The sequence below is a fragment of the Octopus bimaculoides genome, chromosome 3, assembly GCF_046866305.1.
Source record: "Octopus bimaculoides isolate indiv1 chromosome 3, ASM4686630v1, whole genome shotgun sequence".
NCBI lineage: Eukaryota > Metazoa > Mollusca > Cephalopoda > Octopoda > Octopodidae > Octopus > Octopus bimaculoides.
Window position 1 is genome coordinate 51,965,140 of NC_142930.1, and position 18,952 is coordinate 51,984,091.

Consider the following 18,952-nt stretch of genomic DNA (forward strand, 5'->3'; position numbering starts at 1 on the left):
CATTGGCAGAAACACACCTTTAGTTCATATAAGCGATATCTACCATTATACATAATTTAAACATTGATTTTCTTCTTACATTTTACTTCCATTAGATATATCTTTTTCCAAGACTTAAGGGTTTTATTTAATCTACATATCGTTCTATAATTCTCATTTATTTGGTTTCTGATTTTTTTTTCTTTCCTTTACCCCTCCTCTTTCTATAGACTACCTTTGACGTTATATCCTCTAACGTTTTTTTAAAAAAACTTAATACCGTTTTGTTCATCACTATACATATCCATCATATTCTGTTAAAATGGCTTATTGACGAGTTTTATTTCTTCATTTCCCTGAAGAGAAGATTACTTTGTTGTACACCATTTTATTCTTTGGAATAATACCAATGATATCTTCGAAACATGTGTCGGATGTAAAGGAATTTGAATAACACTTGCGTTTAATTCCATTTATTTATTTATATATATTATACAAAATATTTCACATTAACCCAGAGTTTCTACCTTTAAAAAACAAGGTGCTACGCCCTTTTTACTTGTGTGATTTTTTGCTACCCTGGTAACCGTTTATCTATTTCTTCCGTGTTAATTGTAAACAAGTGGAAAATACACATATCTATTTATATGAGTGTGTGTGTGTGTGTGTGTGTGTGTGTGTGTGTGTGTGTGTGTGTGTATGTATGTATGTATGTAAGTATGATTATATAGGGTGGAAATTAAGATAAACACAAGTATAAATTATTAGTGTATACGTGTGTTTTACTGCTGCAGTTACTTCAAACTCAGCAGTGGATATTCTAAGTGCATTTGGATGTCTAACCGCAACGAATTGTCAGAGGAAGACTTTTTTACATTCTTTTAAAAACATTTAGTATCAATATAATATCTTAATATGCACACATTTATGTTCGCAAGAAAAGAATTTTAAAGTGTTTTGACATTAAGTGTACAAACAATGATCATCGGGTAACTTTCAGAATTTCCTCTGATTTCCATTATAGTTAACCGTCAGTGCGGTTACATTTTGCAGCTTATATTCAATACAAGAATAACAGGCAGTTTGTATCGTCTCATTTTTTAAATAAAAAAGGGATATATATATCTTCAGCGCTTCTATGCTCACTCGTATAGAGAATGTATGGTATGTCTGCAAATGACTAATTATGATACGTGTAACTATTTAGCTGTTTTTCTCGCTTCTTGATTTTAAATGATATTATGATCCATCAAATATTTCGCAGTGATCTCAATTTTGATGCAGGACAATTATCAGATACGAATTTTCGTAGCTGTAGATGTCCACATCATTAAAGTAATGGCGGTTCATGCAAGTGTGGACACAAGATATTCTAGTACTGAAAACGTTGTATATACTGCATCTAGCTTACGTAACTAAATTCAAATTTTCACTATTCTCTAAACTGGAGTGGGTTACTTCCTTATCAAGGAGAGCCGTCTTCTCAAAAGAGTCTCACGTAAAACACACAAACAAGATGTATCTTATAACACATCTTGTCTGAATATTTAACGCATAGCATTAATATTTCTTTCTTAAAGAGAGTAAATAACAGAGAGTAAATAACACTGCAAAGAACATTCCAAGCAGAAGTGAAATAAGTTGTTCTATGTTCTCAGTACAGATTCCGACTAGATCATTTTTGCATTCTATTTCTCTGGGTTCAGCATGTAATATAGTTGCCAATAATATATTTTGATAGATTCAATTTATTTTATCTCACTCTGAGTTGAAATGCTGTCAAGGTTAACTTGGTCATCCATCTATCCATCCAATCAGAGTAACTACTAAGGTCTATTTAATCGACAATACTATATTCCTTAATTTAAGTCATTGTCACTATGTATTTTTTACATGGATATCGCCCTATGGCCAATCATTAATATCACACATTGTGTATCATTCCATTCATAATAACTAAAAATATAGAGATGGCAAGTAGGTAACTCAATATTTATACACTTCAGTTCGTTTGTGAAAATATATTTACCCAGAAAAATAATTTGAAGATCGGCCTAGTCTTTAAACAGAGTACGTGTGAAACCTTTGGGAAATGGTGATCTTGATTCTAATGCAATATCCATATGCGTCAGTACCATGAAACATTTGTCGAATGAAGAATTTGATTATGTAAATACAACTTGAAAGCAACTTTGACTTCTTTAATGAAAAGTTTGTATTCATGTAATCTGTGTATGTAGGACAAATCAGACTGGCAGAATTGGTCATAGATTCTCTGTTTCTTGCATCTTGTAACGAGCCACATAAGAAATAAGAAGGTTGATCTATGGCAGTATTCTTGTCTTAATCCATTTATATTACTGTGTTTCTCAAATGAATAAGTAGATATTGAATTACATCTCTTTCAGCGATGAATTTCATCCAAAAATATGTTTAATTGTTCTGCTATTATATAACTTGTATTTTTGGTCGCTACAATATATTCAATCGAAATTACTGGTATCCATAATGAATGCAATTAACAATGTTTAACACTGCTTTAATTAAAGGGTGTGCAAGTAAAATGAAATAATTAAAAACTATAGCATGAATGTATAAAGGAAACTTACCTTGGCATTATTTGGGCACACTTTAAGGCCTGAATGAAATAATCGTTTCCCATCGAGCCAATCTTTGTTTCTCTAAAATACAGAAAGAAAAATATTTACTTAATGGAATGTTATCATTATGTTGAAGATGCATATGCACATTTAATTGCAATAATCAATAATACGATATTATACAAATGATAGGTTTGCATCTCGATAATTGAAACTACTAATATTTTTGCTGCCAATTTGTTAACATTTGTAATGTCCTTTGGCTGACGTGTCGTTTGTTTTCGGTTAATTCATTGATACATACATTCATGCATTCGTTATCTTTTTATACTTTTATACTTTCATTTTTCTATTTCATTTTCTGTCTTTTTCACATACTGTAATTCTTATATTTGTTGCCAAGTAAATAAGTGAAAATGGAACTACTTATCCAGATTCACATTCACTATAATGCATTTGAATAATCCACTCAAATATTGGCGATACACGAGGTGGGTGTGGAATAGGAGATGCAAAGACAATGGACTGTTTAGTTACAATTACATTACATACAAACTACAAATATAAGAAAGCAACTGAACAATACTTAATGTGAGGACGTGCATCGCTAGAGATATTAGAATTTTCAGGATAATCGATTCACAAGAGAAAGGTATTTCTCATTAAATTTTGTGAGGTAAGCACATATGGAAATATCATCGTTGCATAAATCACAATATATCATATAATATGAAATATCGAGTGCAGTGTCTCAGAATTATAATAAGTCACGTCGAATTGTGAAATTTTTAGAAAAAAATCATCTGAGAAACGTTTTAAGCTGTCATAAGATGACGAGCTTGTACAACCATTAGCGCGCCGGGAAAAATACTTTGCAGCATTTCGTCCATCTTTACGTTCTGATTTCAAACTCCGCCGAAGTCGACTTTTTCTTTCATCCATTCGAGGTGGATAAAATAAGGACCAATCAAAGCAATGGGCTCAATGTAATCGACATCCCTTTCCCCTCAAAATTACTGGTCTTGTGCCAACACTAGAAGGAATATTTAAGTTGTCGAAAAACTCAGATAGATCTAAAAGACCAGTTATACTTCTTACACTTTTGCTACTGCAAATGTTGTTGCAATATATTTTTGTTGCATACTGCATCTTAAGAAATAAAATTTTGTATAAATGTCGCCTGCAATCTCTCAAAACTTAAACAGTAAAGAAAAGTTGGAATGTTTGAAAGTTTCGGTGAGTTTTGCAAAATTTAAACTAAAGAGACACACATGCACACATACACACACATGTATATCGTAGATAGATATAGATATATGAATATAGACAACTACACATACAAAGATATATGTGTGTATAAATACATACACACACATATTTACATACACACATTCATATGCACATATGTATATATATGTGAAGGAACGTGGCATAGTGGTCCGAGTATTCGGCTCACGATCGTAAGGTCGTGATTTCAACTCCTGAAGACGCGCTGTGTCCTTGAGCAAGACACCTTATTTCATTTGCTGTCAAAAATGAGTAGTACCTGTATTTCAAATGGCCAGCCTTGTCACACTTTGTCACGCGGAATCTCCCTGAGAACTACGTTAAGTGTACATGTGACTGTGAAGTGCTCAATCACTTGCATGCTAATTTCACGAGCAGGATGTCCCGCTGATCAGATCAATTACAGCCCTTACGTTGTAATCTGTGTGTGTGTGTGTGTGTGTGTGTGTGTGTGTGTGTGTGTGTGTGTGTGTGTGTGTGTGTGTGTGTGTGTGCGTATGTATATATAGTGAGAATTTACAAAAAGCAAAAAACGAAGACGAGTGTGTAAGCAACAAACAGATGTATTAGTTTAACGCTCGGGAAGTGAGAAAGTCTTTTACGTTTCTAGCCTACGCTCTTCGACAGAAAGGAACACACTTTGAAAGTGGAACTGGGAAGACAGCAGCCAAATAGAAGACCATAGCTTTGATTATAACTTCATTATATATTTCAGGAGTACAACTTTTCAACACGCTCTATGCCACACAGATCCTACTGAATTATGTTATGTGTTCGCGTAGCTGTGGAATGCTTACCCTCTAACATATAAATTGATGAGAAAGTACCGTTCGAAATTTCCCAATAAATAATGATAGTTTAGTTTCATATCGAAACATGTGTTTTCGCTAACTTCGACTTTTGTGAAACACACTAATTCACGTTTACTTTGTTTTCTATTTTTTTCTTTCTTAAAGTTCAATTGCAAAATCAAGCTTTGATACAGGATGTATATATAATCAATAGCAGTAGGTTTCAGGGAAATGAGCTCATGATGTGCATTATAAGTGGCAAAATGTTAACTCCATTTTTAGTTGAATAGATTAATGCAACGTAAAATGATGTGTCAGGAATCGAACCTAGAACTTTAAGGTCGTGAACCAAATTGCTTGGCCACTTGCTTTCATTGCGTGTATATATATATACGTAACTGTATGCTGGTTTTTATATGTATATATGCATGTGTGTATATGTATATGTATATTCTCTACCCTTACCTCTGCGAGCCCTCTTTAAGGAATTATACTACACACCTCCTTATCAATATATACGAAACCCACTGTTACTTCAACTGTATTGTTATCGGCACCGCAATCTGAAAGAGATAAATACCGCCCTTTATGAAATACTAGCTCAAAAGCCGGCTTTTAAGCTAGTATGTAGTTTTTAAGCAACTAACTCCGAATGGGAATATCTGCAAACAGATCTCTGACTTGTTTGGGAGAATTTGTTGCAATTGCTTCCTCCAGATTCATATCCCGATGATTATCATATTCGTCGCTAAAAGTCATGTAAAAAAAAAAAAATCGCCGAAAACAATCGCAGTAATGAAAACATAGGAATCCAAAATTTCAGGATTGCAGGTCCGGATTCAGGAATGTTTTTAATTTACTCACGGAGTCAGCCTGATTCCAAAATGGAATAGGAGTAAAGTTGAAAACGTATCACACACTGACACATTGACACTCACATTTATTATATTAGATATGTTTAATTTTGGGGAATTTGTATTTCAATTGCAGTGTATTTTGTATATATATGTGTATGTATATGTATATATCTAAACACACACACACACACACACACACACACACACACACACACACACACACACACACACATATATATATATATATATATATATATATATATATATATATGTTATATGTATGTATGTATTAAAGAAAGCAAAAAATAAAACAAAAATGATAGTGTTCAGTTGCTGGTTGAATATATTGACCTCAGGAACTTCTGTCCAGGAAAGTTGTACATCATCTCCCTCTTTTTCTCACATACCCACTCCTTCTCCCTCCCTCTCCATCTCTCTCTCTCTCTCTCTCTCTCTCTTTCTCTCTCTCTCTCTCTCTCTCTCTCTCTCTCTTCACAACAGCCTTCACCATCTCTATGGCAACCGTTATTCTCACCCCAGCACGAGTAAGTGTCACTGAATGGTGAGACAGGTAATCAAAGTGTGACACACTGACAAACAGAAATTAGTTTTCGCATTTATTATATTAGATGCTTAATTTGGAGGAATCTGTATTTCAATTAAAGTGTCTATGTCTAGTCTCACTGTCTCTATGCCTACTATTACTCTCATCCCAGCACTTTAAGTGTCATTAAATAGTGACAGAGCGAGGTCAAAGTGTGACACACCAATACACAGAAAGTTTTCACATTTATTATATTATATTATGTTATATATATATGTGTGTGTGTGTGTGTGTGTGTGTGTATGTGTGTGTGTGTGTGTGCGTGTGTGTGCGTGTGTGGTGTGCATATATATATATATATATATATATATATATATATATATATACGTATATACTCTTTTACTTATTTCAGTCATTTCACTGTGGCCATGCTGAAGCACCGCCTTTTTTAGTCGAGCTAATCGACCCCAGGACTTATTCTTTGTAAGCCTAGTACTTATTCTATCGGTCTCTTTTGCCGAACCGCTAAGTTACGGGGACGTAAACACACCACCATTGGTTGTCAAGCGATGTTGGGGGACAAACACAGACACACAAACATACACACACATACATATATATATACATATATACGACGGGCTTCTTTCAGTTTCCGTCTACCAAATCTACTCACAAGGCTTTGGTCGGCCCGTGGCTACAGTAGAAGACACTTGACCAAGGTGCCACGCAGTGGGACTGAACCCGGAACCATGTGGCTGGTAGACAAGCTACTTACCACACAGCCACTCCTACGCCTATATATGTATATATGAAAAACAATAACGGTAGAAAATTTAGAGAAATATTCTACCGGTGGCCAGCATGCGTGATAAAGTCAATAGACAACATGTTTTTCATACAAATTAGTGTACGTTTTTAAACACAAAATAGGACACTCTACATACCGGAAATGGCAATTAAAACCCCTCTAAATTTTCTACCCTTATTATTTTTCATAATAATAATTTCGCAATTTTGAAGAACATCGGTACGCAGTTTTAATTGTTATTATTATTTGCTGCCGATTGTAGATGCGCTTGCGCGGTGGATTTGAAAAATTATAATGTATACGATTGTAACGTGTGGGATCTAGTTCAAAACGGGGGCACCAGTTTTCATTTATGTTTTATGTAGTGTTGTTGGTACCGAAAGACTTTCAAACTTCGTATACTTATCTATTTTGTGTTATAGAACAGAAAAAAAAATTTGTATTCGAATTAATTTCATGTAAAAAATTGTCTTATTTCGATAATTTCAACCAATCACTGACAAGTATTCAGCTGTTTATAGTTACTCCTTTGGCAGTTTAAGCGGTGTAAAGCGTATTTAATCTCCATTACTTCTGACATTTTGCAGAGAGGCAACACACGTGTGTTCGTTTTCCCTAACCCTAACCCTAACCCTAACCCTAATTGACTTGCTCCTTCCCTCAAAAACCAGGCCTTGTGCCTATAATAGAAAGGTTTATTAGCTACTGCCAATATGCTTCAGCCATTTTTTGACAAGGAAATAATAATTTTATCACCGCCTGAATCGTTTGAGAATCGCTTGTTTACGTAGTCAGCACTTAATGTATTCGGCTGAATGGACGTCAGTCATTGGTTGAAATTACAGAAATACGACAACTTTAACATGAAATAAATTGCAATATAATAATTTTTCTTAAGAAGACTAAGAGAAAAAGATGTTTTATATGACACATTCTACCAGTGTCCCAAGTTTCAAAGTGTTTCGTTAAGAAAATACTGGTGTCCCCGTTTTGAACTAGATCCAACGTGTGTCTTCAGTGTTGCATAAATATACATTAATTTTAGCACCCTTACTCATGATGCACGGATGGCAAATTATTTTATTTTCACATTGATGTTGAAACTCGAGTATAAGGGTAAATATTGAAATGGTTTTCTTTATCATTCCCTTTGAAATTACTCTTATTCGTGGTTTGGGCTTTAACTGCCCTTTCCAGCATGTAAGGTGTCCTGTTAAGGTCATCTCTTTTGTGTATAAAAACGTACACTAATTTATATATATGCATAAGCCCTTAATCTTAATACGTAATCATTACCATGCAACAGAATAAATCTTACAAATAATGATAACCCCTAGTTTCCTGTGGGTTATATCGCATATTGTATTCCTCAATAAGTAGGATTATTTCTAGTTTTGTATCATATTATCAATTTGAGGAACGTAAAGATTCTTACGTTCATCTCTCATAGATATTCTCTCATCTTGTATTATTTGAATTTGATTTCATTAGCTGCCTTATTCCTTAACATAATTTGCACTATTTCTTTGCAATGAGCTTTCACCAACATTTCTCTAATATTGTATGCTTTCATTTCTTTAGCAATTTGTTTTAAAACAAGCTAGCTAGCAGATCCCTTTCTGAACCACTGATATTTTCTTTCGTGAAAGTAGAACTTGACTTTTTAATATCTGTTAGAAACCTCTTGTAATGAATCTAGTTTTCCATCAAATGAAAATTGTTCTTCGAAAATTAGTGCAGTAATTTGGCCCTATTACCCCATAGTTCAGTTCAGTCCAAAAATTACTTTCCAAATATCACTTCTCCCACATATCTTTTTTAATGTATTCTACCCAAACCCCGAATATGATACTATGCCAGGTGGTAGAGTAGTACGAAATTTCTCTTAAACCTATCCCCTACTTCTTCTTTTATTTCTGTTTTACTTGTTTCAGTCGTTTGACTGCGGCCATTCTGGAGTCAAATTAGTCGAAAAAATCAACCCCAGGACTTATTCTTTGTAAGCCTAGTACTTATTCTATCAGTCTCTTTTGCCGAACCGCTAAGTTACACTCCGACATCGGTTGTCAAGCGATACAAGGGATGACAAACAACGACACACAAACACACACACACACACACACACACACACACACACACACACACACAGAGCCACTCCTGCGCTTATAGTATTGCTTCCTTGGCCTCGATGATCAATAAGATCTACAGATAAAAGTATATCCGTTTTAATCATCTCACCTTCTTTTCAAGTTATATATTTAGGCCTTTATTATGAAATGCGTCCTTCCTTTTAAATCAGTTCAAACGATAATGCTGACACTCTCCGCTTGAATCTTTTCCTTACATCTGTGTTGCTATAGCTGATATATTTAAGAAAACCATGGAGAAAATTTATTGGGGATTTTGCATCTATAAAGCACTGTCACAAGCATTAGCTTTTACCTTCACGATCATCACCCACCCTTAAAACTGTTGGCTCTGCACCTAAATCATAAGCCGTTCTTTTGTATAACTACTGCTGCATATAGCGGAGCTATCTATAATCAAGAAACATTTATTTCAATCGTACCCCACAACAGAGACACCATATTTGGGATCACTTTAATCATAAAAATAATTTATTTAAACAGCAATACGTAGTTTGAGGGACATTTGGTTATCGTTTCCAACATGTTTAGCTAACACATAAATGTTCCATGCTCAGCTCAGTCTAACTGTTTCACAAATAGGAAGTACTTTTTGTGACTATACAAAATATACAGTTTGGCAGGAACTTAACATTTCAGAATTTGATGTATTGATAAGAATACATTTTTACATATTTCTAATTTTACATCTATTTTCATTATCCCCATAAGAATTATATCAATTTGTCTCCAAATTAACAAGAACTTTCTCTGTTCTATATCCGTTTTAATATCTATATTAAAATTTAGCTTCTTCGTGTCCAAAATAACAAAGCTGTTATGAAAAGTTTCTTCAAAACAAAATTATAATAAAGTTTTATCTGTATAGTCTTTAAAGAAAACTTTTATAATTCCGGTTTATAAATGATATCTGAATTTTAAAAAATCCTCACTATTAACGTTTGTAACAGTGATTGTGAAGAAAGTTTAAAACTGACTCAATGTTTAAACGTCATTTCCTCAGGGTAAATTGTATAAATATTATATGAGATTAAAGACTGTTTTTTAAAAATGTATTCAGACAAGAAAAATTATGACTGTATTTAACGCTATTGTTATTTTAAAAGATTTGGAGAAATCAGTGAAAGATCCTGACCTGGTGAGACCTGACGATGAATACAAAAGTCAGGCATACAGCTGCTGTTTTAAGAATCTGAAATAAAAAAAAATGGCATAGTTTAATATATATTTATTCAAAACTGAATGTTAAAAAAGTCTCTTTGTTTTTCGAGCGCAGGGTGGAAATCCGTCAGTCGCGCTAAATTGACCAGATATAAAAAAAAAAAAAGACGATTTTTGGTTTGCCTTTTCTAGAACCTCCCCGGTCTCCGATTGAGCAGTGCCCTGTCCAAATGAAGCTGCTCAGACTCCCATGCAGCAACCGAATCCTATCGCTGTCTTTGGCGACAAGGAGACGACTTTATATCTAGCATGGGCCGCCGACTTGCAGGTCGCTGACTACATACTTCCAACCCGTCAGGTCTGCATATTTTCCCCCTTTCCATCGCCGCAGCACTTCCGAATAAAATTAAATAAATATATACTAAAAAAATAGATACATATATACTTAAAATAAAATAACTATATATCAGGACAAAATATGCAGCTCATATCGAGCAGACGTTAGCAATGCCTGTGCAGAGTTTTAGGTCTAGTAACACTTGCACGACACTTTATAGACTCTCTCCACTCTTTTGACATTATCTAGAGACAAGCCAGTGCGAGATGTCTGGTACCAATATGAGTCGCAGGCTCAGAGATGTGGGAGCGCCATGATTTCTAGCACAAACCAATGCCATTCCCGGCATATCGGGTTTTATATTAAAGTGATCTTCTTCTAAAGACATGCTTCAATAGAGGCTGAGGGATGCCTCACTCCCAGTGGTTTTCTAGCACGCCGGACACCATCCCGGAATTTCTGTGTACCCGTGATATTGCTAGATAGCCGTTGAAGCTGCACTAGGTTCATCCGACCTTTCAACAGGTCTTGTTTTAAATCCTGATGGGTTTCTAGCAACCCTCCTCACCAGGGTAGCCTGGCAGGGGTGACGGTTTAGTAGCCGACAACGCGGCCATGCAACAGGTTCTACTGGATTCCATGTTAACCAGTAGCACTTATTAGAGCCTCATAATTGACCTGACATAACATAAATATATACATGCATGCATATATATGCGTACGTATATGTGTGTGAGCTTGTGCGTGAGTGTGTGTGTATGTGTGTGTGTTGGGTGTAGATGTTGGCGTATGTATGTTTATCTTGAGTGTAATTAGTAAAATTTATCTGATATTCAGATCCTGGTACGGGGTTCAACGCTTTTGAGGACCACCTATGAGTCAATATTGTTCCCAGGTCTGCTCTGATCCGGAGTAGTAACACATGCTAAGGATTCAGCTAGGGATTAATTAGAATGTGAACCACTTGAATCGAAGGATACCTAGTTCTCGTTAGAACATTCTTCTTGGAGAACGTAAACTCATACACGAAATCTGAAATGCAGTTGGTTTCTAGTAGCTTAATCTCTGTTGTGCCATTAGATTTATAGATAATTGCACTGTAAAGTAAGTTAAGTGTTGAGCAATATTTTATCCATTCAAAACAAACTCACACACAGAAACGTATTGAAACCTCGGAATGCTTGCCTGGACTCACCGAGTTTAGGAATTGATCTTATTTGGACACGAGTCGACTTCAAATATCATGTATTTATGACGAGTTGACTTCAAATTTGTATGACATTTATGAATCTGTAGACATTATTCGGTGTGGTTTTCGTACTGAGATATAGCTCGATCTAAAACACATTCAGTTTTCAAGATACAACCAAAGATATCGAATCCCAATTTGTACAGGAGCTACGAACAATTTCGACCTCATCATTCGAAATTATGAAAAGGGGCTACTCCCGAACCAATACCGAAGCACTTTTATGAAAGATATTAAAAAGGATAAATAGAGATTTGTTAGATAAGAGAACGCTCAGTATGACAACAGCATATTTCAAAATGTGACATTCATCGATGCTAAAAGATTCTAGCTAACCCACAAATACAGGAAACCAAAACATGAAACGAAATTAAGATTAAAGTAATTGAACAATCATGCATATTAATCGAAAGACCTCTATAGTCTGAACTGCAGAACCCATACATAAATGCATAACCTCAGAGGGTATTGTCATGACGCTACTAGAAGTTATGCTGCAGAAATTATGTGCCAGAGTGTGAAAAGATCAGAAAACACAGGTTCAAGGAAAATAGACACTCATAATTTGGTAACGTGCATTATAAAATTAAATACATCAATAAACAATGCATAATTAAAACTTCATTTCAAACAGCTAAAATATTTGATATATCGACAACTTGCAAAAGTATTACGTATATTCAAAACAAAATCCTGAGTACAAACACTATCAATATTTGAATTTCTGAAATTAAATTGTACGACACACACACACACACATACACACACACACACTTATATATATATAATTACAGTAATTTTTCTACATTTTTGTGCAGCTGAAGATTGCTCTACATATTACATTTAATGTAATGCTTGCATTACTTAAATAAATAGAGTAGCATGAAACATGCGTACTGCAATCATCTTTAAAATCTGTGTTGCTTATTTTGATTTTATGTATGTATATATATATACTCTAAAACTGTACAGCAGTAAAACTCGGAAGGTGTGTTATGGCCGGTCAGAGAGTGAATATTCATTTCGCACCTACAAAGCCCCTTAGCGGTATACGCGACTCGTCAGACTCGTTGGTTGACGGTACATAAGACTCTACAACTAGAAATTTGAAAATACTTTATCAGTTAGGTTATAAACAAAAAAAACTGAAACGAAATACTACTGTACAACAGTACATCTGTGCGAGAAGGAATTATCAACTTTAGATCGGTTCCGGTTGGATCTAAAAGGGTCAGTGTTCATTATATGGACGATTATTTTTCCCTAGTCGGCAAACGGGGTATTTCCATGTTTTAAATGCAAATTTCCTCTTTTGCGTGTACCGACAAATTATCTCCTTTTTGAAGATTTTATATGTATAAGAAGCATCTGTGTTTTTATATATATATATATATATGTGTGTGTGTGTGTGTGTTTGTGTGTGTGTGTGTGTGTGTGTGTGCGCGTGTGTGTGTGTGTGTGTGTGTGTGTGTGTGTGTGTGTGTGTGTGTGTGTGTGTGTGTGTGTGTGTGTGTGTGTGTGTGTGTGTGTGTGTGTGTGTGTGTGTGTGGTGGAGTGTGATAACGATTTTATTGCGAACAATATTTTCTTCTTATGCACACCAAATTTTCGTTCTAGAAAACTAAACGTATGAAAGAAATACACTGAATAGGAGAGAATAAATGTTTTTTTAATCTATCACGAAATAGATTTTCGTTCTTAAATAATCTGCACGTTGGCAACACTTTTTAAGTACATATTATTTTCTTTACACATTGTAATTTTTAATGCATTCAAAAATATTTATGACTCTTAAAATCAAAGATACAAAATTTCATTGTTCCAGACAAAAAATTCCCACATCATCATCATATTATTTATTGTTACATATAATTTCGGTTGTGCATCTCAATGTAAAAGTGTCCATTTAAAAAATTTATATGGATTGCTTTTTTCAGACATTTTATGTTTATAACGTGTAGGGCGTTTTTTTTTTATATATATATTTCATTCCTCTTAAAGAGTAGACATTTTCTCACCAAGCGAAAAAGAGTGGTAATGTTTAAAACAGTTTTGCTAACCCTATAAAAACATATAAAAAAGCATAAACAAGCTGCGTCAGTATTATATTAACTACTTGCAATATAAATTTATTGTTCTTCCTTCAGATCTTCCCTGGCTTATGTGGCGTTTCTGCAAAAATATCTTCTGTTCGGAAGTTATGAAACTTTAACAACAAAATGATCATGTAGTTGAAAGAGAAATAGAATTTGTGATTCATCTTCATGTGTTTATCGTCAAAAACATTATATTGGACACGAGATTCCGATAGAGAAGCACAGAGAATGGAAGGATAATTATTTTCATAACTAACGTAACGGTTGTATGGATTTGTAATTACCCGTCAAAAAAGATTGTAGTGAAATTCATTTGACCAATTACATTGTGAAAATGCAAAATTGAAAGGCAGAGAGGAAGATATAAAGAAAAAGAGAGAGTGAATGTGAAATACGTTAGTATAGTAACATCTTCCTTAGTTTTTAATTTCGAGTTGTTAGCAGTTCAAAACGCTTGAGCCACTGTATGTCATTATTGACACACGTAGCTGATAATGGATTTGAGACCGACGTAAACTACTGGTAACGTTCACAGCGTTTTCTTCTTTGTTTGCAAGCAGAACTTCGCAATCAGCAAGCTTGAAGAGTGAGCTTAATGCTGACATCATCAGTTGATTAGTTGTGTTTTGGAAAATTCTTAATGATCACGCTTTCCTGTACTCAGTCAATTTAATGCGATTGATTATTTATCAAAATTTCCCTGTTAGAAATAACAAATTGCTATATCAAATTGACGCAAAGACCTACTACATGTCTAACAGATAAATTTACAAAAATGCGTCCAGGAAAGAGGTGTGTGTTGTGTATCAAAAATGCAAGCAAAAAAAAGAATGAAGTATTTAAAAGCAGCTCAACTCTATTCATACCAGCTAAAACTTGAGAATTGCCTAATTGTAATACAAGATATCGTAAATAATAGAGTAATATAGTGTACCACACACAAGTGGAAAAATAATATCCTTCACCGCTGAAATTTTCAGAAGATATATTAAATTTCGATGATGCATTTACTAGTAGTTTTTGAACAGAATTATCCATTCAGTAAGTGATTGCCTCTTGCATCAATAACTGTATAATTTTACTCAAGTAAAAATTCTTAGCGATTACTTGACAATGCTTCCTTCCCTTATTGCAACAATTGATATAATAAAGTCGGCTCCTCCCAATAGTCTCATGAAATGTGTATGAAATACCCTATATTTTATATCCAGCATGACGTTCCCTTTATTGTAGAATGAAGCCAAACTATTTTGAAGAAGCCAAATGAAAATAGTGTGATGATTAGCGACTTTTTATAAAGTGGGAACGAAATATTGCTGGTCATCAGCAATAGGTTTAATGTTCACTATTTTAATTGTTCATATCTTAATTAGATTAATTAATAGACAATATTTACTCTCTTAAGTATTCTTATTTATCACATTAATAAGATATGTGAATGTTTAAGTTAAATCTCTTGATCTCTTTCTAAGCTTTATATTATAAGATGAAAAGTAGCTGTCCAAAAGATATAGCATGGTGATTAGCATAACAATGTGGGAATCGTTAGTTAAATTGATTCAGATGTAATAATATATGACAAAATTATAGTCCAATGGACGCTAATAGATTTTGATTGATTAAAATTACACCCAAAACAATAAGCATGATCACTTTCTAAACAATTCCCTTCAAAAATGAATTCTATCATATGTGAGTGTCTATAGATATACATATACACCCATATAAATATATGTATACCTATAAATATAATTATAGGGCAGCTATTATTTTATTTACATTTCATTTATTACAGAGTTGTAATTTCTCATAGCTATAAATGCCTCGAGAGCAGATATTGGAGTGCAACAACTATGCCTAAATTTACAGTTGTAATCACAATGTTTACTACTCATGCATTTGCAATCGAATGTTTAACTCACGATCGTAGATCATACCCTGTTAGCGGATTTGCTTCGTATTCTGGTAATGATATTGCAAATTTAAATTTTAGTCATCAACTAGATCATTATGCACTTACATACCAACTGCAATTACATTGAAGACAATTTCATTCAAAAGCTGAAATGAGTGTTACGTTGCCTGTACAAGGGTAGTCGTTTATTCACAGATATTTTCATTTAATAACTACATGACAACATCACACCGATTCGTTTAGCATATTGATAAGTTGCAAGCAAAAATTGTAAGCATTTGCTTTGTTGCAGTCTCATCTATGAGTCATATCATAAAAATAGCATAACGTGTTTTCCTCCAATTTCCGAACAGTTGACTTACTAATGCGTTTGAAATGACATTTCCCTTGTATTGAAAGAAAATAATTTTGATTGTTGAAGTACTACGAAAATTTTTCACTTCCTGAATTATGCGAAAATAAATCTTTATAGCTTTTGGTGTTCCTCAATGGGTAATATGGTAAAATGGCCATGTAATTGCTTCAGTTTCAGACTAAGTCACATGTGAATATTTAAGATATATAATGTGCTGAATCTTCAAATATAAATACATACATACGTAGGTAGGTAGGTAGGTAGGTAGGTAGGTAGGTAGGTAGGTAGGTAGGTAGGTAGATAGATAGATAGATAGATAGATAGATAGATAGATAGATAGATAGATAGATAGATAGATAGATAGATAGATAGATAACTTTCATTCGTGTTTGTCGTTGAAGTGTAAGGTCGAGGGCCAACCTCGCCGCCAATACGTTGGACGCGATACCACTTCTAATCGCCTATTCTAGTCTCTTGACTAGGTCACCCTCTATTTTGTTTCTATCTATCGCCAGCGCTTTGCTATATCTAATTGATTCGGCTTTTATTGCTCTCTTGAGGTCAAACCACCATCATCTGTTGTTGATGAAGGCTCCCGTCAAAGCCCTCTCTACTAGCGTGCTAATCCGGTCTCTGAAAACCTGTCTCGACGGGAAAGATAGATAGATAGATAGATAGATAGATACATACATACATACATACATACATACATACATACATACATACATACATACATACATACATACCTGTATACATAGGTAAGTGGATAGGTAGGTAGGTAGGTAGGTAGGTAGGTAGGTAGGTTTATAATCTACCTGTGTGTAAAAATGGAATATATTTTCTCAATAAACGTACGTTTACTCTCCAGAGATTTGCCGAATACGATTTTCAGTCCATATGCATTTCTAACAACAAAAGAAAATTAAAATCATTTCCAAAAATCAATATCTGCTAAATATTTATAGCATCTTCCGCTGATACACTCAGCGAACAATATATGATACCTTCTTCGAATTTAATTATTGATTGACATCATTCTTTCATGTTCTCTGAGAAAAAAAGATCTGAATTTTTTTTTTTTGTTACCAACGAAGATGTAATATGGTATTTTCCCATAATCAATTTAATAAAAATGGTTTCAGTATTTTATTGTGGGTGTCACTTCAGGTTTTGAAGTGGAGAGTTATAGTTCGAGTCCAAGGTATTTTCTTTAGAAAGCAACTTGTGAAGTTGAGACACTAAAAGGTAATTAGTAATAATGACACTTAAAATCTCTGGCCTATTTAAGTTTTTTCTTGCAATCCACCGAAGCTACAGAAGGTACCTGGAAGAAGCTTTTTCTTCATATATGCATTGTGTATATGCATTTTGCAAAGAAACATATTTATCATGGCAGCATTAAACAATTTTTAAAACATTTTTGTTTCTAAGGACAGCGTAACTTCAAGATGAAAATACATGACTTGTAGTTGTAGCTGCTAAGTAGCTTATTAAGGTGAGAGACCTTTTATCATCTACCTTGAAACGTTCTTTGTTACAATTCTATCTGCATCACATTTACACACTGATTAATTTGCAGTTCTTCAAACCTGAGTATCAGCTGCACGAATGTGATCTGTTTGGAAAACCTCCAAATGTCGTCAGCTTAGTTCTTACTCCTAACCGAAACCATGAACAAAAATAATCAAAAATTTACTCGATTAGTTATGGAACTAAATCTGAATCCCTGTTTCCACAATTCATTAGACATTCCTTTCCATGTCACAAGCACACTGAGCTATTTTTAACGTCACGAGTGTTGCTTTATTCTAACAGATATGTATATTGTCAAATTATAATGTGCTAAATTACATAATTGGTTTCCTTAGACTATTAAAATAGTATTTTCATCATCTAGTAAGCATGCATTGTAAACATGTACAGTAAAACAAGTTCTTTTACACACACAAGATAAGTGAGGTCGTTAGAGAAAAGTGATTTACCGTATTATATAAGACGATCTTAGAACTTTGAATTATAGTGAATTCTAAATCATCAAACTTTTAACAAATGACCTCTTAGTAAATTATGAGCGTTAATATATGCATGATGTAAGATTGTTTCAATTATCGTCCACCCACAAATCTAAATTACAAAGAATTAGTTTCACAAATAATCTAGTAATTAAACTGGAACTAAGTTTTCTGTTATTATCTCAATGCAATTGATTGTAATAGAAGATAATGCATTGCTTTCTCGATAATAATAGGGGAAAATACATCCAATATTTTATACATTCTGATAAGACCTAATAAAGATATGAAGCATTGGCTATATTTCAGCAATGTGTTTATACATCGTTACATTAATATATCATCGAGACACTTCATAAATATTAAGGAGATATTGATTTTAGGAATACTTTCATCTTCAGTCCTTGTTGACACCACAAGTGTATAACTAAAGAATAAAGGCAAATTAGTGAGCATATATATTGGTAGCAAAACACACTGATATGTACCTACACACTTAGATACATACATACATGCGTGGAGTAAATAGACGCACATGAACTGAAGAAAAACAACTTTAGTTAATCTAAGTCAGATAAACTTCGAACAATTACTAACGAAACCAAACAAGAACGATATTTTCAAATTATGGAAAAATAATATTTTGTGAAATGAGATTATGTACCAGTAAATTTAAAGACAAAGGTCGCAAAATCATGAAAAAACATAAAGTCAGGGAAAGAGGGACGTTAAATAACAGAGAAAATGTAGCATTAGATGATATAGTGTGCTGAGTGGTGCATGACACCAGCTCTAGATATCTGCTGAGAATTAT

General features: G+C 33.9%; 1 protein-coding gene and 1 long non-coding RNA gene across 11 annotated transcripts in view; one reads left to right on the forward strand and one right to left on the reverse strand.

The window, feature by feature from the left end:
• LOC149136527 (uncharacterized) overlaps positions 1–18,952 on the forward strand; it is an 89,849-nt gene that overhangs the window by 68,775 nt on the left and 2,122 nt on the right. The gene's annotated exons all lie outside the window — the stretch shown is intronic.
• The window catches only part of LOC106881053 (protein O-mannosyl-transferase TMTC4), a 297,366-nt gene that overhangs the window by 66,070 nt on the left and 212,344 nt on the right, over positions 1–18,952 (reverse strand). For 8 of the 10 annotated variants that reach the window (XR_016241033.1, XR_008263717.2, XM_089348979.1 and 5 more), the window contains 2 exons: positions 10,149–10,205; positions 2,589–2,660 (listed from right to left, as the gene is read on the reverse strand). Coding sequence is in view for 8 of the 10 variants with exons in the window: in XM_089348979.1 (XP_089205105.1) it covers positions 2,589–2,660; positions 10,149–10,205 (129 nt within the window). In the remaining 2 variants the exon portion in view is untranslated. The remainder of the gene's footprint in view (positions 1–2,588; positions 2,661–10,148; positions 10,206–18,952) is intronic. The other 2 variants (XM_089348977.1, XM_089348978.1) reach the window with 1 other exon arrangement.